Below are 22,790 nucleotides of genomic sequence, written 5' to 3' on the forward strand. Positions count from 1 at the left end.
TTATTTTCAGGTCTGTCTTGGAAAAGACGTCTCAATTTTAACACGGCTTCCTGTTTTTTTTTTTTTTTGTTTTTTTAACTTGATAATTTACTTTTAATACTTAAAAAATTGGATTTTTAAGATTTTACCTGTGAAACAACTTAACACCATAAAATCCAAGACTTTCTAATTAAAAATAAATTTTCCAGAAATTGAATCCACATGTAACAAGCACAGGTGCTGTAGTGCACAGACTTTACGTCCATCCTTACATTCAAAATTTATTGACTGGTTTATCTATTCATATATAAGAGGCTGTGTGAGTTTATACTGCAGTATCCCTCATCAGTTAAATGGTGAGAAATAATGTTCACAGATATTTAATCCAATTTGTCCACATCACATTGTTGAGCTGTTTGTAAATGGAAAAAGATGTATCACATATGATCCACGCTGGCTTCATGGCTGACTGGTTGCAGCGCTGAATTGTGGGTTAGGGGCTTTATTACCATCTATCACTGAGCTATGTTTAGGACTCATCTACATGAAGGATGGGTGAACTTGATGAATATGACATCTGACCATTAATGATGGTGATTTTATTGCTAGAGAACTGCCTGATTTACAGAGGACAGATAATGACACTGTTGGCTTGATTTAGTTGATTTGTTTTAAAGTGCTGATTAAATAGATAGGCCTTGCTTTATTTCATGCTCTCTGCTTCATGGCTTCATTATGGCGATCACAAAAGCAGTGGAAACGTCGCACATCTGGTGTCATCGTAAATCTTTGTTTAGCCAGCTCCTCAGTCATCTCAGTAGCTCGTTTGTCTTCGTTAATGAAACGATAATCCATGACCTTGTGATTGAGAAGATTCAGCATGTTTTGATGAGCCCATCAGATATTGCATCTGAACACACACACGCTCTCACAAACACACACACACTGTACATACTGTAGCTACAGCACCATTGCATGTAAGTGGTTTTAGCTTTTTGTCACCATAACTTAATTAAAAAGAAAAATTACATGTTTACTGAAATCTAAAAACATGCAAAACATGTTTTGTGATTCCAAAACCCAGAGTCAACCTCATGGCCAAGACATAACACAACAAAGCCGAGGTCATGACTCTAAGGAAATGAGCTAGATTTTTCCTGTCCACAGTAAAACTGAATATATATGCTTTTTATATGTTTATATTTTCCATAGCCTTAGAAGCAAAATATGGACCAATTAAATAAATAAACAATATATATTTGATTTAAAATACCCACAGTAACCTTTCACAAGCCTACAGTCTCACTGCACAGCAAACCTAATGTCCCAAATCAAAAGAAAAAAAGAAAAACTGACTAAAAAGTTGGAGATAAATTCCTCTTATTATAACTTTTTGATCTAATATGAACTAATAATACAGTTTATGCATTATAGTAAATGTGTATTTTTTTTTTTTTAATCTCCTCTCGATAAAATAAAGTCACTAAAGACTTTCAGAGTTGTCTGAAGCTTTAAAGATGCCATCCAGGTAAAAACGGGCTTCTTGAAACGTTTGGCTTCCCACAAAATAAATCAGTGACAGTTCTGAAGAAGCTGCTCTGATCGATTTTCCACATCCATCATTCTGTCAAGTCACTCAGCACAGGCGGCCCTATAACCCGTCTGAGCACAGCACAATTAAAATCACTTTTCAGCATTCAGATTCAGCCTTAAGATTAAAATCCATAGTACTGCTTAATGTTTAAAAAAAATAAAAAGTTGTGTAGGAAAAGAGCTTTTAGATGCACAGCAGGCAAGCATAGTCCAGTATTCTCTCCTGTGTAAAATAATGCACATTGAGGCTTTTCAAAGTTATATTATAATTATTTTTTATTTTAGTCACGCTTGAAGCTATCGCAAATAAATACAGTGATCCCCATATGGATCCAGTCCCTGCATGAAGTACAATATAAAACTCATTGGGCCTAAATCTCATTTATAAATGTGTAATTATTTGTTTCTACTGGTATCCTAAGGCCGATGCTGTTGTCAGTCTTTGTCCATACAAGGCGTATGGGGAGTAATACGGTCCGGTGGCCGCAGGCACCGGCACCGGGGCCCCGGGAGTGGGCAGGGGGCTCTTTGAATAAGGGTGATAGCGGCTGCTCAGTCCGAGAGGGTGATGGGGGCCCCTGAGGGCCAGCGTGCTGGGGCTGCCCGGGCTGCCATTAGGAGGCATATGCATGTGACAAGCCATAGCAGCGGCAGCAGCGGCGTTGGCGAGAGAAGATGACCCCGGGTACCCAGATATCAACTTCTCTGTGCCTGCAAAGGCCGTGTGAGTCCGCAAGTGGCTGAGGAGCTCCTCGGAGGAGGAAAAGCGCTTGTCGCAAGGTCCGTTAGCAGACACCCAGTTACACACGTGCGGGAGGGGGTCATTGGGCAGCATAAACCCGTATGGATACAAGGGGTGTCCGCTGAACGATGGGGCCGAGGAGTGCACGCCGTGTAACGGGTGCGTCGGGTACATGAGCGGGTATCCAGATTTCAGCGCGGTGGCAGCCGCAGCAGCAGCCGCAGAGTCATGTGCGCAGTTAGCGCTGGATGCACCTGACAAATGGCTTGTGCAGTGGTAGCTCAGGCAGTACGGGTCTCGACACAGACTAGCAGACATTAGAGACGGCGGGGACGCTCCCGCTAACGGACTCGTTCCTGCTTTACTGCATCCCAGTGAGCTGGCAGCGAACTGCGCGCTTAATAGCTGGCTGCTGGATTTGGTGGGGTCAAGGGTCATTCCAGGAGGGAGGAACGGCTGCGGGTAACCTGCATACGCACCCGCTAAACTTCCAGGATATGAAATACCAGCAGGTGGCAGGGGGAAAACTGTATGACCGGGCTTGTAGGGGGAAACGGGGGCCACCAGTCCGGAGCCGAGGACGGAGGAGGATGAAGAGGTTACAGATGTTGAGTCTGATGTAACAGTTTTGGATCCAGATGTGTTTTCCTGGTGTTGGCTGCTATCAGAAGTAATTCCACTTATCCTATGGCTGCCGTTACTCTCAGTCGTACTGCTTTTATTGCTGTCAGACTCCTTCTTTTCCTCCTTGTCCCCCGCTTTGCCTTCAGACGGCAGTGGAGACACTGAGGTGCAGGAGCTTGGACTGCCTGTCCTGGGGGTGAACGGCTGGCAGGTGGCGCTAGGCACTCGAAAACTGGTTTTATCTCCACTGAGGCTGCTGTTCGAGTCCTTCTTCTCTGTTGATTTGGAGTAGGGTTTGAAGCTAGATTTGTCGTCGCCTCCGATGTCGCTCATTTTCAGCGGACCGGATTTTGTCTCCTTATCACTAGATCCATTTGAGGTCACAGAGGACAGTTTGGAGGAGGACGGCGGGTCCGGTTTGCCGATCTGAGAGCACGTTTGGGCCAAGAGAGCCAGCGGACTTTTCTTGGCATCCAGCTGTGAAATAGGACACAACACAATTAATGAAATTCACAAAACACTTGTAGATAATGTTTTGTGGTAAATACGCACTCATGACCGTTCCGCGTATTTTACGCATTGCGCATAAACTTATCACGGGATGAAACTCAAAACAACTCAGCATAATAAGCATGAAAAGAGGGAACGTAAACACACACACACACACACACACACACACACACACACACACACAGACACATATACATATACATACACACACAGCGGATTTACCTGCGATACAAGATAAGATTGTATAACTGACACACGATCAAAATTACATTACAAACATGGGCATACGTTTGCTGGATAAACGTTATTGATATTTAAAGTGAATCCAAATTCTGCGAGTTTATTATTTTAATGCAGAGGGGGAAAAAAGATCAGCAACCAACTCAGGATCGCGTCAAAAACTACAATAAGAGCGTATTCAGATGTTCTACTCCCTCTCGAATATTTGATCACACGGCCAGAATAAAATCTTAAGTTAAAATTCACAGAATTCATCCATCTTTGGTGTCCAGTATTTTCAGTGTGGAACACTTTAAAGCGAATTGATGCCCGTGTGCGCAAACCTTTTCACAAAAATCGCCGTAGTGCTTACCTCGATGGGACTGACAGGGGTGGACGGTAAAGGCTGGAGGTATTCCGGGTGTAAAATGTGTCCTGCCCGAGCCGTGAGCATTTTCAAAACCTTTATGGGAAGACGACTGGCTTGGCGAGAAGGGTCTGCGGGAGAGACGGAGTTGTGGACGGATAGATGGCTGATCTTCACTGCGCCCTTCTCTCCCGTGGAGCCGCTCTCCCAAGCTGGATTCGTGCTATTTCTCAGGACAGAGACCGTGGGCGATGTGATCATGACCCAATTCTCGTGGAAATGGTTGAGAAATACATGTGTAGGGTAAAGAAAGCCAACACTCAGAACGTCAGACGGTTAAAGCATTCGCCACAGATAAAAGAAACAGTGTTAAATCCTCAAAAGAGACGCGGAGTGTGTGAGCAGAATCCGTGTGTTTCTCAGCCGTCTTGCTTCCTCCCCGGCGTCGCTCTGACAGTGTGGCTGCGGGTCCGAGAACAGACTCCGTTTACTTGGGTCGTGGGCAGGAGGGATCACTCCGCCTCCTCTCGAGCAGCATCTGAGTTAGTCCGTAGATCACTGCCTTTGCCGCCTCCCAGTCAAAAAGAGATCCGGAGGTGATCGGAGGGCTGAGGGACTGTGACGTTTCCTCCTCACACGGGTGTCTATTTCATATCTCACCCACTCCCAGCGCTCTTTAATTTTGAGTTTTTATATGCGTCTTTGCGTAATTGGTGCTCTGACGCATGCGCCGCCCCTGCGTCCTGTGTGGTTTGGGGTAGGTGGACCAGGATTACCAGGGGATAAAGATGACCAAAACTGCTTTATGTCAAGTGAGCTCAGGATACATTTTTTTTTAATTAACACAAATTCATTCCAGACAGCGGAGGCCAAAATTGCATTTATTGTAAGATACCGGGCAAATTGACACCTCTGGCCAAAATATTGTACAGTTACACTCCTTGCTCTAACTCCCAAGTAAGTGATTTTGGGCTAATTTTCATTTTGTTAAATGGACTGCAAATAGGAAACCGCAGATCAAGCCCAGACCGTCTTGCCCTAGCTTGCAATAAATTTGCAAAGGACTCAAAAACAAGAACACAATAACCAACCGAGGACTTTTCTGGTCAGATAGGGTTTTCACCCCAGCGTGCCCCGATATCCATCGCCTTGTTTCACATTTTCCTGCAAGTTTCTCCTCTCAATCACGCCGCCTGTCATCTGTCAGTTCCCTGTCCTGCACGCCAGTTATCTGTCAGCTGTCTGCACATTTTATTTTTTTTTCTTTTCTTGTGCCTCTTCTCAGTCAGATTCAGGTCAACTACTGTAAAGTGAATCCTCGAGAAGTGGAGAGAAGAAGTCATGTGTCTCTCCCTCTCACTCCTCCATCATCATTTAGGGCCTGTTACAGTCTGCCTGATTTGGTAAAACTCAAAATGCGATTTGTTTAATTAGAGATAAGCAGACATTTCCACAGAGCCTTAATTCAGCTACAGACATCTATTTAATATCATGTCATTTTTTCAAGTGTTTTTTGTTTGTTTGTGTTTTGTTTTGCATATTAAAAATATTTCTCCATATTTCCGCCACATTGAAGCCAAACATTCCTTCTTTTTATTCCAAGGGCGCTTAAAAACCCTCTTGTGGCTGCCATTAATCATTAAAGCTTCCACATTTCTTCCCATCGAAATAGACCCACTTATCTTATTACTCAATAGCCTATAAATGTCTTGCTGATCAGGCGAAAGTTAAACATATGCAAGTGTTTTTTGATTGATAACAGGGGTGCTGTTTTCGGCAACGGCTGTCAGGCTCTGACACAGCGCTTTGAGTTATTAGGGCAGAGAAGGGCGACCATAAATTTCGACCGTCAGGCAAAAACTCCTTTATTGTGGACGTGATGGATGGCTCGCCGCGGCAGACACCAAATTCTCGGCTTTATCCTTAAATGGCTGCACATTTTTTCGTCGCCGTAATTCATTACTTTTAAACAGAAAGCTCGAAATCTCCCGCAAGTATTTCACACAAGGACACGTTTATGAATCACCCAGAGTCCGTGCAAATACAACCGGTTTACAAGCAGGGCTGGGTACCTCAAGTTGGTGATTACACAGAAAACAAGCCTCTATCTGGGCATTACATTTAAAGATTAAGGATGAATATTTTCAGCAAAGGATTAAGTCATGTTTTTTTTTACTTCTTTTTAAAGTCCCTTAGAGCTCACATCTCGTCATGAAGTAAGAAAAAAAAACTTTTTGCAAATAAAAAAAAGGAGGGTAAACTGAGTTAAAGATTCTCTGAATAATTTTGGCAATACACATAGTTTCTTCATTATGCAGAATCTATGGCCAGTTTGTTACCAAAATGTAACCTTTTCATCCCCTAGAAATTATATTTTTATTCATAAAAAAGTTTTAAAAAGAAGTGTGTTCATTAGATACATTCTCAGTAATGACCTTTAAAAACTTTTTTCTATTTTATTTTATTTTTTTGTACAAAGTTGTACTTCTAGCTAGTGACTGTCCTTATCTTTACCGTTGTCCTTGGCCTAAGAAAAAAAAATACAAATAAAACTCCATACAGGTTGGCACAAACTATGAATTGTTTTCAGATTCTTGCTTAGTCCTGGAAAGGACAAAGTTATAGTGTTTTCTTTTAAGTTTTTTTATAAAATCTAAAATGAGCTAAATAACGGGTGAGATTTTCCTCAGCACTTATTTGACTTAGTTAAACTTTGAGTCTTGATTTTAGGTGCTGTGGTTCTCATCTGTGTGGGAACAACGCCTTACATGTGTGTCAAAGGCAGACTTTGCAGTTTGTCATTGGAACTGATTAAAAATTGAAAATAATGGCAATTAAAGTCACAGTGAGGGAAGCTGCTGTTATTACTGCCTTGTATAATGTATAATTGTATGATGTGTATTGTATAATGTATAATTGTATGATGTGTATTGTATAATGTATAATTGTAGCCTGATGGTTAATTTGCACTACAGGGTTGATTAGACAAACGTGCATGCATTTGATTTTATACCTTCGGCCCGTTCTGAATCAAACTTTAAACTTCTGTGTCAGGACTTGTTCTATGAAATTATAACTGACCTCATGTTACAGTATAAAAGTGATGTTTTTCTTAAATATGCTTTTCTTTACCAGACACGTTGGAGGTTGCAAGCAACAGCGGAAGATTTATCCATGCAGCATGAAGGTAAGTCACCGCTCCAGTCTTTTTATTCTGCTCTCTTCAGACTTGCACATGTACATTAAAAACATCACAAAGGACCTGTAAGTGAAACTATTAGGAAAATGACAAAAACTCAGGTGCAAAAGCACTTGACATATAGCGTTCAGAAAAGGATATGGTCGATAAATGCAACATTATAATGTCAGGCAAATGGAATAAGAAATTCCCTTGACATGACATGAAAATTCACCTTGTGGCAGCCGGCTCAGGGCGCGCCACGTCAGCAGCCAGACAGGCCGACTGGATCTGACAGGTAAAAAGGGGAGATGATGGTTAAAGGTGCTATTGTTTCATGCCGCTTTCTTGACCTGTCAGGTCCCGGCGCAGAGGCCTGGATCGAGGACCTCCTTGTCACATGAAAACAGCCTTAAAAGGCCGTTATCCAGAATATGGTGATTGCTCCTGTTTAATTGATTTGCTTTGCACTGAGGCCTGTCACATTAATAATGGTTAAGTACAGTCCCAGTGTGTCACACAGAGTGGTGCGTCTATCGGGGAAATTAACAGCCTTGACTAACTGCTGTCTGTGAAGCAAGAACTGTGGGATCATACGAAATGCAGCAGTTTCATACATGCTGAAACTATGGTATTTATAAAATAACTGCTCTCTGTTGACATGCTGCAGCTGAACATTTTCTTCTTGTTCCCCCGTATATATTTTTAAGACCTGCCACAGTTTGACCTCTTCATTTAAGCAGCTATATATATGGCTATATTATATCCCCTTCTCATTATGAACTACCATCCAGAGTAAAACAGAGAGCTGCACTGACAAGTAAATGGTGTTGAGTGAATAAGACTCAGATTACACTCTCCACCACTTCACAGGAGCTTTTGACAGGTTGCAGTAGACATTAAGTCTCTCTGATATTTCTATGACTGACTGACAGTTTGAAATTGCTCCCATCACCTTGATAGCATGGTAATGCACCTTGCATGTGGACTGTCTTTAAAGTGCAGGAAATTAGACTCCAAGTTGAGAGTCGCCTTTCAAGCAAATATGACAGGAAAATAGACTGCTTTTCTTCTGCGCCCAGAGAAGGAAAAAAGGCCCCACAGAAGCTGGCACAGAATAAGAGGTTATAGGAGAATGTGTCAGGAAGTATTACGGATATTGTGTGTTTAAGACAGGACATTTCAGATACTTAGAAGTCATACCCATTCCCCTTGACTACACCCAAGATACACCCCCCCCCATCTGTGTCAAATACTGTAGCGTTGACTTCATTTGCAAGAGCTCAACTCGGAGCTGACATGAAGAACTTACACTATCTCCCCGGAAGTCAGACGACAGGAGCGCAGCATGACAGAGAGAGTTAGAAGAGTTGAGGTGCAGCCAAGATCACGGTGGTGAAGGGTCTTTTTCACTTTGTCTCCTCAATTAGTTAAAGCTGGTCAGGAGTATGAAGTAAAGCCTATGGAGATTATATGCTGTCGTCCACTTGCCATCAGGTAAGTGAGGATCCTGGTGGGCTGTAGTCATGCTGTAGAGAAGAGTTAACTTCACCTACACTCCCTGTTAGCACTGGAACCAGTGGCTCAATTCATCCTGACAGCTGCCATATTACCGGTTGAGAACTTTGTGAAAACTTCAAGCAGCTCCTGTAAGACCCACTGTACTGTACTTGTCAAGTAGCTTTAGGAAAACGAGGAGTGCAATCATTGTGACATCTAAGTATGGCATGTGACTAGAAGTTCTTCATTTATGACCCCCATTAGGGTTACAACAGTTGTTGACATTATTGATGAATTTCTTAATTATTTAGTTCATTAAATGAGTAGTAGTTTATCAGAAAATTTTGAAAAATGTTTTCCAAGAGCCCAGTGCGACATCTGAAAATTGCTCACTTTGTCTGACCGGCAGTTTCAGGATATGACGCACACATAAAAAGCAGCAGGGGACAGAAGCGCTTTGACCCTTTTTTAGCTTGATAATAATCACCTATTAATTTTCTGACAATCCACTGATCAATTAATCAACCAACCAATTATGAGTTAATCAACCCTCAAATTAGTTTAAAAGACACCTCACACTGTACACATCTGTACACATGCAGCACAAGGTGCTGATCCCTCACATTTACTTGTCTAGATTTAATTTATGGAGCCTAAGCCATGGTGAAAATGTACAGGTAGCTTGTTATGACACTGGAAGCACTGTGCAGGTCGGGATGAATGTCTGTGATGGGCAGATTATTCAGACTAAAGTAGGCCTAAAGAATGATCTTGTCACATTTCACAGGCAGGATTAGGGATATGCAGGAGGAGCGCTTCAGTCAGGAATTAGCGTCATGTGGTCGGCTGGAGACAAGCATGCAAGGTATTCGCCGAGACAGGCTTGGACACTTACTGCTCCATTTGTCTACTTAGTGATCAAATACAGAAGTTGATGGTTATTTCGCTGTCGTTTGTGGTTTACATGATATGTATTCATCTCCAAGTTGTGAAATTGTGTGAATTTCAGAGATCAGAAGGTTCTGTGGACATCCAGAACCAGGTTCATTTTGTTGTTGTTTTTTTTTTTTACACAGATATTACATGCCATCATACATATAAAATTACAATAAAACACATCAGATACAACACATGGAGCCATCATGATGTGCAGCCCACGGCAGCACCTACTATATTTGTGGCTTTGCATTTTAAATGAAAGGGAGTGTGAGTGTCTCCAGGCTATCAGAATGAGCTATTACCACGATGATTGAAGAGTGAGGGAGCAAGTGAGCTAAAAGACAAAGTAGAAGAGGCCTGACAAATGAAATCAAACTTCATAAGACCTGCCAGTGGTGTCAGTTGTTATCCATATCTCAAGCACATTATGGTACTGCAACGCAGCATACTGCCTTCTCATCTGTCGGCTCAAATTCATCACATTCTCGACTGTTTCTTTTAAGTCACAAGTGTCAGTGTGAAGAGGAGTCTTAATTGACAACTGAGTGGCACAGACGTGGACCGCTGCCTTTATTTTGGTGCCAAGAAGGGTTGTGTTGTTTTGATGAGCTATTATTGGCAGAAGCCGGTAGCAGATAGCAGTCGGCCTGGAAATGGGAAGTGACATCAGACAGAGAGGAGCTTGTCATTGTCTTCAGGCGAGTTCAGTGTAGCTGTAAGTTAAGAACAGCCTGTTGAAATGTCACTCAAAAGACTTTCTTATCTTTCGAGAGGAGAAATTTTGGTTGATTTTGTGAAATTTTATCTGAAATTATTTAGACGTTTGGCATCCGTTTTTTGAATAGCTAAAGCAGGTTGGCGTGGTTTCAGGAAGATTCTTTCTGCTAAATTAGACTTATTATGTTGAACACAGAAAGCTATCACGAGCCTCCAGTCTTCATATGCAGCACATTAAAGATCTGTAACCCAAATTTGCTGCAGTGTTTTTCAACATATTATTTATTTGTCAAATTTCGCTAGAAGACTAATTCTCTCCCATAGTAGTTGGTAAAAGTAGATATAATTAAAGGCACATCAAAAAGGCACGCCATGTACATAGTTTGGATGTATGTTTTGAAGAATTAAGAATTAATTAAGAAAAAAACTGGCTACTTTATAAGTAGGAAGTGGATTCATTGAAATCCGTTCAGAATGAGGTCTGTGGCTTGTCCGGGATAACTAGGACATTGTGTCTAGAAAGTGATGTCGCTGCTGAATTTTTAAATGTATTTTTTATTCATGCGAACAGCGTGGCCCAAGGGATGGCGACGTTGGTTTGTCTGTTTGTACATCAGTCCGTGGGTCCCCCACTTTGGTCCTGATTGAAACATCGCGACAACTGCTGGATTTATTGCTGTTAAATTTGGTTCAGATAATCATGATCCCCACAGGATTAATCCCACTGACCTTGTTAGCTTGCTAACTTGCTAAACAAAGATAATGAACATGGTAAATATTACCCCTGCTTAGCATCAGCATGTTACCATTGTCACTGTGAGCAAGTTAGCATGCTAATGCTTAGAATTTACTAGTGAAGTAGGAGGCAGACCTCTAAGAAATGGATGTCTCAAAACATGGGTGAATAAAACAAAAACATCTGTGTGGCTATATACCACTAGAGCTGTGAGTGAGTGAGAAAATACATTGGTGTAATTTGGGTGAACTGTCCCTTAAATATGATTTGAGGACCGGGTTGCACTCACCATAACAACTACTGTAAACTGTTGTTCTTGATACTATAAGCAACACTGAGCACATCTGGCATTTATAACCAGCTCACAGTAAATCAATGAGGCATCTGTAACATGGAGCTCAATAGAAGCACTTCATAATCACAGTGTTCTGCTGTAATATTCACTCAGCTGGAGTACAGGGTAAATAAATAGCTCACAGCGCAGTGCAACTTACTGTACATTGATCATAAGCATGAGACCCCAGGCAACAATGCACAAAAGAAAAATGGCTTCCTTATTTTCACTCATCTGAGGCTCCGTGCAGCCCTTAATAGACAGAATCAGAATGTCTGCTGCAGTGTAGCAGGCTTTATGAGACCATTACTGCTTTTTATTGTGTATCCCTGGACTAATGGCTTTCTATAGTTCCTCTGATTTACGGCCTGTCAGCTTTGTGGCTGTCCATTAGAACGGGAGGTTGACATCAAGCCAGTCGTTGAAGTGCCCACTGTTAAAAACAAGGAAGTCATGTGTCACACATAGACGCCAGGCTCCCAAAACCTCTGTTCCAAAACACATCCATGGCCGCTTGTTTTCCAACCGGTTTTTGTCTTTTCACATGTTCCCCTTCCACTTCATAGGTGCTTTTATTAAGTAATTTATTGCAGACAAATATTACACTGTTGCTGAGTGACATAAATGACACGTCTACAGTAGGTGTTAGGAAAAATAAAAGTCTGTCAGATCCATTAACACTAATATTTGGAACCAGCTACATTAAACTGCGTTTTTATGGCTGCTTCATTATAGTGCATAAACGGTCGTCCTAGCACTTAAACACATCATTAAATATTAGTTTGTAATTAGGATTTTATTTTAAGCTTTGATTTTTTGTAATGTGTTAATGGAATAGGTGTTTTAGTAACATATGAGTCACTCACACATTGATGAGGTTTACTGGTGCTGACATCAGTTATACCTGGCAAACAACATAATTTTACACGTGTTCCCGAAACAAAGAAAATAAGAGTTTAAAGAGACCAGTGTCGTATTAAACTGGAATTATCCTTTTAATGCAAATGTTTATGTTCTCCCTCAAAGAAAGTATTAATTTGCAGAAAGTCGAGAATAGGCCTTTTTCACAGGAGACATTTTGACACGTCATTGCAGGAAAAGCACAGTTGTAAGCCATTACATTAATGATGGCTCTGTTCCATTTAGGTGTCCTAGTTCGAGCGTCCGGCTGTTATACATGCTGGCTCACTGACATGGCTTACTGGGACTTTTAAAAGAATGGAGCCATTGTTAATGTTATTAATTACACAATGTTATTAGCTTCGCCAGTGCTTTTACAGCTATAACTAGTCAAAATGTTTTGATATTTAATATTTGAATTGGATCTGCCCTTCAGTTCTCATAAGATCAATGTTTAAATTCTTACCAGGCTAGACTTGGATGAGGACAAGTTCAGACAAATCATTTCCATTGTGTGACTGTTTCCGAGGGGCATTTCCAAAAATCGGAAACACAGAGATCCGAGATGGAAATCAGAAATTTACCTGCTCTTTGTTACCTTTGCTTGCCACTGTGAGCACATGCAGACAAACAGGAAGGAATGTTTAATTTAAAGGGGATCATAAATGGATCACTATACAAGAAAGCCACCTCAGACTTTTATCTCCGTTGGCTCTTGTATGACCTTTCATACTGCATTTTTTTTATGTACAGCTGGACTAACTTTAAAGCCTGCTGAGTCGCAGGACAGTGCTCTTACCTCAGATAATCTGTCCTGAATCTTCCATAAACCTCACTTTATTAGCTCATACACAAGGATCATCCATGTGGAATTAGAGCAAAAAAAATTTAACCGTGACAATTTAACTTTCCTCAGATGTTCTGACAGGAAATCACATTGTGTAAAACACAGTCTGCAGTTGTTGTACATGACTGCATGTGATACATAATTAGCGAAATTTTCTCTGAAAACCACAGATACCTTGTCAATATTTCACTGTCTTTCCCTAATTGTTAGTGCTGTATCAGAGCCACAGGCGGGGGTTAGGCAGGTGATCCCTGACGGGAGTGGAGCTGGTCCTGCTTCACACAAAATCAATTCTGGCCTTTGGTGTTGGCAAGCTGGCAGGGTAGGGGGCAAGGAGGGGGAACACATGTCTGACACCTCCTGACTTTTTCATGAGGTAGTGTTTGAAGTTTTAAGCCCCCACAGAGGATTTTGGGGGCGATGAATATAAAAGGGGGTGCAGCTTAAAGCTCAAGCATATTATCATCAATGAAGAGCGTTAGCCAGCTTGATGAGGAAAGTCAAATAATCAGATTTTTTTTTTTTTTTTCTACCATCATGTTTTACTTTTAAGACCTGGAAAGGTAACAGACTACTAACTAACTACTAAAGTACTACACCCTTCAAAATCTGTCTTATTCAAATGTTTCTTCAATAATGGCAAGTAGTTTCTTTAATGATGGACATGCTTTCATTGTAAGCTCCTCTTAAGTCGTCCTTGTCTTGAGTGGTTCTGTTCTTTCTCTGTTCACGCGCTGTGGTGGGCACAAAGAAGAAGAGCATGACCTCAAAGCATCTTTTGTTGCAGAGGCAGCGGAGGGTGGTGGCTGTGATTCATGTGATGGGGTGAGGAGGTGTGGTAGGTACTGAGGAGGGTGGGCCGACAATGACAAGCTTCTAGTTCTGCAGCCCTGGTGGTCCTGTCTTTCAGCTGTCCTCGTAATAACTCTACTCTGTGCTCCTTTACTAAATGGTTGATACTAACACGATCGTCTCCATCTTTGAGAGTTTGCTGTTTATTTTAACGATTGAAGTCTTGGTAGATACTAGCGCCTCTTATATACATGACGTTTGGAACTGTTAAAGTTAATTACCTCCGCTAAAGAGGAAACATTTCCACGGCTGTTTGTTTGTTTCTAACAATATCACAAAAAACAATCAAAAGATTTACAGTCTTTGGTAAAGATTTGGGTCGGAGAGATTCACTGAGGTCTTTCATTATGTACTTTACGTTTTGGCTCATAACTTTTCAACTTTAGGCACAGAAAAAAACATATTTTTTCCATATAAGAATAATGGTACCACTTTCTAATAAGGCACCCTTTGTAAAGAGTTTATAGGCTGTAACTAATGGCTTTATTAATGGATAATACACTATTTATTAATTCTTTATGGAAGAGTTATAAGCTCAAACTACTTTTGAATGTTTATTCTCGTTCAGCGGGACATCAGCTCTTCAGTTCATTCAATAGATCCTTGGTCCTCTGATTTTCTAGAGAGGGCCTGGACCAAAATGTATTTATTAACAATTTTACAACTGCACATCTGGATTTAAGAGCCTTCTATTAATGATTTACTAACATTTATATGTACAGATGACTTACTAGCTTTTGTGGCTGGCTCATTACAAAGTGAGAGACTCTTAATGATTTAACACCCAGTATGGTACTTAGGATATTTCCATTAGCCTGAATAAAGTATTTATTTATTTTTGTCTTGATTGGTTGCCAATATCTTCTACATGTGGCCCATTTAACACAAATTGGCATAACAAATCCCTGCAATGTATGAACACATATATATTTAAAAGTCGAAATTTAAACATGGACATGAGTCTAAATTGCATGAGTCACAGTTCATTCTTGTATGTTTTGACATGTCCTACTGGCAAAATGTACAAGAACGAAGTGTCCTCCTATTAGCAGACAGTGGGAAATCTTACAATTATGGCAGTCATCAGGCAATCAGCACAAATTTCTGTTACCATGTGTATTTTGATGCAGTTCTGTAAACAGATGCATATTAAAAATAAAGGAGGGAAAATTGTTTGGCAGAGTTTGGTCACCACTGGGGCTTTATTTGCCTGTTACATATGCCATAATGAAAAAAATAAAAAAATAGAGCACTGTACATTTTCTAAGTTCTTCCTGGCTTTGTTTATTGTAGGAAATATATCCAATATATTTTGGTTCATTGTGTTTTCCTTTCAGCCACACAGTATCTGACACACATTACATTCAACAGTACACCAAATCCAAAGAAGTGTCATTTGCTGACTTCCTCTAACAGATGCTGGTGCTCGTCTCATGGAAGTGCAATGTCCTGGATCTGGTGGCGCTGCCATATAACTGCTGTATAAATAGATTCCTATGACAGAGCCATTCATCTCCAGCCATGAACACATCAACATTAAAAGACAGCTCGCCGAGACCTCTGTGCTTGTTAGGGCAAGATCAGCAGTCCAGATGCCCAAGATGTAAACTCGTGAAGGGAAGATTAATTTATCTGTCATCCCTGCCTTTGACAGTAGTTATAAATCTGATTTAGCTCTTGAGCAGGGGCCATGAAGAAGGGCAGTTGGACATTAAGATTTCAAAGGAGTGATATCAAGAGGACTAACCCGTGACTCACGGTCTGCCACAAATGGGTCAAAAGTTCTTGTGGGATGTGCTGTGCGTGTGGTGTGATGTTTTGCAATTTTGGAAAAAGAAGGACTTCTGCTCATCTCTCTTTCATGGTGTTATTTTCAAAATGGCGGCGATCATATGAGGCGCCTCGGACAAAAAGCAGGCACAGGATGTCAAAGGAGCTATTTACTGGTAGATGGATGGGAACAGGCGATACGAGGTGGTCACATCCTGTGACCATCTGCACGGGAGTCATGCTAGTTATTCAGATCGGACACAGATGCTTGGGTATAACATGAGCCTCTATGCAGATATTTGGATGCGTGACAAAATGTTTAGTGCCACAGTTCACGGAATGCCGAGTGGATTCTGACGTGCCAGCGTTTCCTACACGTTCATTTGTGTTTTTTCATGCAATAGCTGCTTTTTTTTTTTTTTTGCCAACCTCAACTCCCGGTATTTGTCCTTTCATGAAACTTTATCCTCTTCAGAACTTCTAATTTGTCGTTATGAGCTGGTATAGTTTCTGTTTTTGTGAAATTAACTTGATCCTCTTTAGAGCTTCTAATTTTAAACCATTTACAGCTGTAGGTTGCGGCAACATCAACATTTTCATGTGTGTTTGGAGACATTTACTTCCTTTTTTCTTTTAAGGCTAAACCTATCAGAGGGTTAAAGAAACTCTGAGGCATTCGCTGACACTGAAATTACTCTGTGCATGACACACTGCTTTAAGATGCTTAAGGAGGGGATAAAATGTCATACCACATTAAACAGCTAAATGACCTGATCACAGCGATGTGTAGGTGTAGCGTGGGCGGTGGGAGGGGCGACACACGATGATGAATCTCTTCCTTTGAAGCCCTGTTCTTTTCAACGTGTCTGTGTTGCTTTCACTCAGATGAAACCACATTCTTTGTATGGTAAACAAGACGCTTTTGTGACAAGAACAAAGAGTGAGTAGAGGTTTTTAAAGGAGTCTATTGTTACCACATATGAATGTCAACTGGAAGGACACTGAATACACTGAGCAGTCTAATATACTTACATAGTTGTGTAATGTAGTCTGCTACAATGGTAGAAAGTGCATGCTTAAGTACTCTACTTAACTACAATTTTGAGATACTTGCACTCTACTGGAGTATTTCCATTCCATGCTATTGTAAACCTGTACAACCTCACAGAGAACATTTCACAGAGAATATTGTACTGTGCTACTATTCACTTTTTCTCCACTACAGTTAATTTAAAGCTTTAGTCCTTAGTTACTTTGCAGATTCAGATTATAAATAAAAAACAAATTAATTCTGGTATTATCAATTAAACTATGCAATACTGTATTGTACTCCACTTTTTATTCTACATTTATTTTGTAGATATGACACATCTTAATTTGCATATATCAGTTTATTAAATGTACACCATTGTCCTGGACAAATAAACATATAAATTACCTGAAGAGAGTCATAAAGTTTTAGCCACAAGTTACTGGTCCTACCTGACCAAGTGAGGCTGTAGCTGCAAAACCACTGAGTTTAATAAAAATAGTGAAGGTGACTTTCATTGCTTATGAGTTTGTAAATGGAAGATTGTGTTATTTCGTCTTTCAAAGGTTCCATAGTCTCGCTTCAAGGAAAATTCTGAATGCACGACACTTACATGGAGGCTTCATATTATGAAGCACTTTTTTCATTGTGGTACTGCTAGTTTTACTTAAGGAAGTGCTCTGAATACTTAATAAACCACTGGTCTGCTGTTTAAAATCATGACTCATTTTTCATCTTCAGCTCCAGCAACTTACTAACTGTTAATAAAGTAAATTTCAGTGGTCTCCTCTCCCCAGTAAATTCCCATATATTACAGTACAAAGTAAGTCATAATATACTGCTGACTTAAGAGTACCTAATTACATTAATGATGGCATCAATTACTCCACTGGTGTGGTTTGGCCACTGTGGCGCATTTTTCCCAGAGCCGTGGCACAGAGGACAGTGGGAATTTTGACATGTCAAAGCGTCCAGGGCCAGAAGCAGGATTAATGGCCGCCTGCCTGCATCCAAGGTCCTTCAGCAGTAATTGCAAGCAGAATCTGACTCTATGATCTCAGCAGCGGTATGCAACATGCCAAAACAGCCTCCCTTTGACAGATTGCCTTCCTGCAGTAATAACTTAAGCACGTTCGTTCTCTCAAATTAGGCATCGCACGCCCACACCACAAAACAGGAGCAGTGACTTCTTTCCACCTCCTCTGAATATACATCTTCGTATAAATTTCCCTGCTGTGACAGATCTCAGTTAAAATCACTTTCTAGTTCACAAAATCTGCTTTTGTTGGCCGCATCACTTCACCTGCAGCTGACAAGTGTTGGGATTAAATTTTTTGAATAAAAGATGTAATATTCATCTCTTGCAGCTTTGCAGAGCAGCCCTAATGAAAAGCTTTTTGAGAGTCACACCACAAACGTCTTCAGGGCAGTTCCACTGTTTTAGCCACTCTGCTATGTTAGCCCCCAGGCCTGTGCAGGAATAAATCCCACTGTGCTTCTCTCTCTTTCATTCTCTCAGTTGATAGTTTGTGTCCAGCCTCAGGACAGAGGGACTCCTATGTGCTGCTCTGTGGTGGGTTGTGTTCTCTGGAGCAGTTAAAAGCCTGGCAGCTCCACCCCATGACTGTCCAAACACAGTTGACTCTGGGCATCCACATCAAACAGAGCTCTCTGCGAAGCCCATTGGAAAGTCAACCGCGGGGTGCTGAGCTTATTTATTTACTTTCCACATATAAAAAAGTGTCTGGCTTTGAATTCTTAAAAAAAAAAAAAAAAAAGTTAAATCAAAATTTGGTCATTAGCGTCTGTAATTGACAGGACAACGCTGTAATTGAAGAGCAGTTTTGACACCGCACCCGGTTCTACTCAACTCTTCTGGATCAAGTCGAAAGCAGGATTCAGAGCGAGTAACAAGAAAAGACAAGTTAATGAAAGATCCTTTCAGTCTGCTCCTCAGCGGCACTCACAACGGATATGTCAGAGCGAAATGAACTTTCCCGGCAATGTGTGTTTTAGAGAGCACGCATTGCAATCACTAATTCATCCTGCCTTGTGAGCCTTTGACATTGACGTTGGAGGGTATATGCTATGTGAAAATGTAAATAAACTTTAGAGGAGCTTTGGGTCAGTGTGGGATGAAATTTACAGTTTTGGCATTTACTCTGCAGTCATCATTCATCCCCCTGTCGAGAGCAGGGGCCTTGATCAGCAGAGCCTCCGTTGGCCCTCAGATGACCCCGCAGCCTATCTGACCAGCTGTGGTTCAGATGCCTCAGTCTGAGATGTTCGCATTACTGTAATAACTGAGACTATTAACCCCTTCTGCACTACTACAGGCACAACAAGAAATAATTTCTTTGTCTAATTCCTGTATTGACAGGAAACAATTTTAAGAACAGTCATTCAGAGCTTTGAAATAAACCTTAAAGGGACAGTTCACTCAAACTTAAACCCACAAAAAAATCATTTTTTCTTCTTTAGCCATAGTTCTTCCATTTCTGTTTACTATTTATCTTATAGATCTAATGAAGTGTGTGGAATTATTTCAGTTTATCAGAACATTTTCCACTGGAAAGCGATGTTTCACTAAAATTCTAAAGTCGTCGTCGCTTCTGTTGTATTGGTGTATTGGTGTATTGGTGCGAGAAGCCTCAGAGGCTGATATCTCAAAGCCTTGGCACATAAAACAAAACTATATGCTATGGCCTTGTGATTTTTGGTGAAGCAACCCTAAGGAGGAAATAAGATGTCTTCACTGTAACCTAGATCATAATGGATTTGGCAGCCGCTCTGAACTCTGCAGGGTATGTGCACTGCGTAACAGAATGTACAGCCCTGTAAAAGCCAAATCAAACCCTAATAATGGGAAGGTGGCCTTCAAGCAAAGTGCCAATTATTTCAAATTGCTCTATTAAAGGCTGCAATCACGACTGTCATGTTTGCATTTGGACATAAGAGCTCACTTCTGGTGGCTCAGGTTCATGTAGGTGTAACTGCAGTGTAATAAACACATGTAGTTTTACGTAACCTCGGGAAACAAATGATTTTTTTTTGCTGACTGCTTGCCATAACGCACAACTGACTGACAACAGGACAGCTAGACATATTCTCACTTCAGCTGAGAGAACAAAGCCGCTCACTGTTTTTCCTCCTTTTAACAGGTGAGTGCCCCAGCTATTAATTTGTGTAGGGCCACCTACTTTAATTGGTCTTAATCTGGAGTGAGTGGCTTTGATCTCTCTGACAGTTTGACTGCATTAGCACGAGTGTGCAGGCTAATCCTTTGCGTAGCTTGTTCTTTTGGCGCAGCCAGAGGCCTGTCCAACGATAATATGTCAGCTGAGGGATAAGCCCTCATCAAACAACCAGGTCTAAGCTTCTGGAAAATGGGGGTTGAAGGGCCACCATCATGCTGTGCTTCAAACAAAGATAGAGACGTAAACTAACTCTGGCTTGCAGTGTGTAACTCTGAGTTCAAACCTCAAGTGGGATATTTTCAAGGTTCATGTCCTTTATGTAAACTTGTGTATAGGCGTCTTCTGTCCCATGACCCCACACTTCTTGGTTTATGATAAACGCTATTACATGGTTTTCTAACCTCGAGCGAGTCCCGGGTGTTACAGTGAATTCAGTATTTCCATCATCCCACCACTGTTCATACGCATACTGAATGTATGATCCACATGTCCAAACAGTGGCTTTATCTGTGCGGTGTCATCTTATTAGAAAGTAACAGGCGCATGAAGTGTTTGTCCTGAACTCGAGCTGAACTTTAGTGAATTATGATAACCATCTCACAGTCAACAATATCTGCTTTCAGGAAAGGAAGAGAGAGATAGTGTTTGAAATGAAGAAAATAGCAGCACTTGTGCTTCCCCAGTGATTATATCACACATCATGGTGATTTACTTATCACGACTGGCACGTCTTGTCGTCAGTGGATCTTTTGTTTTTCTGTTCTGTAATGGAGGAAGGTTAGCTGAGTTTTCGTCAGGGTTGCATGTGAAAAGGCCAAATGTATCGCTTCATACTAATTCAGAGAGGTCAGTTAGAAAGCCAATGGGTTTTGAGTATTTGCTAACTATTGACATTTATTGGATCTGTTTCTTGTTGTCTTGCGAACATTTTATTTGGGCCTTGAGTGAAGAAAACAAAGACTGAATTTTAATTCAAAGCTGATTTCTTCCAGTTCACCCTCCTGTCTTTCCAGTTCTTTCATATTACATTTGACTTTTAGGGCCTTGAGCCGAATCAGATGTGTGTTTTTGAAAACACCCTCTTTGAATTTCTATATACTCTAAGCTTTAGAGAGCCACGGGATATGAATACATTTTTACCAAAATTGAACAGATTGCATTTGTCGATGAGTTCTATGTTCAGTTCGACTGAAGAGTGTCTCAAATCGCTTCATTTTAACAGTTTTTAGAGGGTTGAAGAGTTAAATCTTACAAAAAAATACAGAATTTTGTGTAACATGTTTTTTCCTTATTTCCTAATTATCATCTTTAGATGATTTATCTTGTGACCTTTCAGAGGGTCCAGAACCACTGCTTTGATATTTGAAATCCCATAACAGCTGAACACAAGTATAACATCTTTGTTTATAGTGGTATATTTACAAATCTTTATGCAAATACACTAAAATATGCATAAATTCAGCGGAATACTTTATATTTATTATGTTAAATGTGAACGTTGCGCTATCCAAATCTTCTCAGCTCACTGCCTTGACACACTGGAGGCCACCTGTAAGTGGTCATCTGGTTTCATTTGTATTTGGGGCCATTTGGCCGATCTGTCATCCATCAGAAAATAGCAAAAATATTCAGTACACCAGGGACACTATTGGAAGGTGACTCGCCAGTCATGGGCACAAGGTAAAGATTAATCAAATGTTATGTGTACTATCACCAGCTGGCAGCACCAGCCTCTAAGCTTTTGAGTGAGTAAGTCCACAGAGAGGCCTGTGGCACAGCTGAGTTTGTCTTGTAAAAGTGCAGCTGTCCAAGACATGACAGCTACAGCATTAGCAGGGCCATTAAGAGGTGTAGAACATTTCCAGGGAAACCATTTGAAAAATGACAACCCCCGGCACTGCTGAGATATTAATTATACGCAGCACCCATGGAAAATAAGCGAAAACAGTTGGTAAGACAAAAGACGCCTTGTGTTCTCACAAGATGCCATGTTTGTGCATCAAGCATTTAATAAACAATAAACAGAAGAGGGAAAGAGGGAAAAAGCTTAATTTTAACTGTTGCCCGTAGCAAACATTTTTGAAACACGGATGGCTGGAGTATTGACTAATTACCTATCGGCTCATTTTCCAAAATTAAACAAGAATTCAGTGTGAGAATTAGAAATGAGGAGAGCAGTTAGTTTTAAAGCAGCCTTTTTCTGAACAATTGGCTCTCAGGGAAAAAAAGTAGATAAGTAGATGCAAAATGAATTTCTCCCTGGTAGTGTTTCAAAGCAGAAACTCACTGTAATGTTTGATCATACACTAGACTACAAAATCTCTTTTTGCAGAAAAATATACTGTTTCTAACCTGACTGAAACAATGCTTCGTCCAACAGAATCATTTCTAATGTGTGTATGAAAATTGCTGTTCAAGAGCTTTCTTTGAAGGTTAGGAATGGCTTGATTTTGGCTTCAAATCTGCTGCAGATCAATTTTAAAAAATTTAATTATTCTGCTTAAAAAAAAAAATCCAGCATCAGTACTCAATAACCTGCTAGTGAAACGCTAAAAAGCTGAGAAGTCTGGATGCACAGTTTCCTCTCCGTCAGTCTTGGTTTTACTCTTTCCCTGGCTATTAATTCTTCTGATATCATTTGCCGTTTTGAGCATGTAGGAACCCTGTAAAGCAAAACTCAACATGCTTGTCAGGTATAACTGATACAAGCACTGCTCAGGTGTGCAGGTTGTAAAGTTGACATATGGGTTTGGGGT

At 40.8% G+C, this 22,790-nt stretch overlaps 1 protein-coding gene across 1 annotated transcript; it reads right to left on the bottom strand.

Annotated features, from left to right (window-relative positions):
* Positions 1–1,851: 1,851 nt before the first annotated feature.
* Positions 1,852–4,679, bottom strand: LOC121175780 (zinc finger protein 503-like). The gene is made up of 2 exons (XM_041029615.1): positions 4,041–4,679; positions 1,852–3,415 (listed from the first exon to the last, which is right to left on the bottom strand). The coding sequence occupies exons 1-2, from the start codon at positions 4,293–4,295 to the stop codon at positions 1,979–1,981; spliced, it is 1,692 nt and encodes a 563-aa protein (XP_040885549.1). The 5' UTR covers positions 4,296–4,679; the 3' UTR covers positions 1,852–1,978.
* Between the last annotated feature and the right edge of the window lie 18,111 nt (positions 4,680–22,790).

This window comes from Toxotes jaculatrix, chromosome 21 (genome assembly GCF_017976425.1).
Source record: "Toxotes jaculatrix isolate fToxJac2 chromosome 21, fToxJac2.pri, whole genome shotgun sequence".
Lineage (NCBI taxonomy): Eukaryota > Metazoa > Chordata > Actinopteri > Toxotidae > Toxotes > Toxotes jaculatrix.

Excerpts from the sequence above, each read along its gene's own strand:
- LOC121175780 (XM_041029615.1), bottom strand. The coding sequence starts at position 4,295 with ATGATCACATCGCCCACGGTCTCTGTCCTGAGAAATAGCACGAATCCA. Across the intron at positions 3,416-4,040 it reads CCCCTGTCAGTCCCATCGAG|CTGGATGCCAAGAAAAGTCC; the intron begins GTAAGCACTACG and ends CCTATTTCACAG.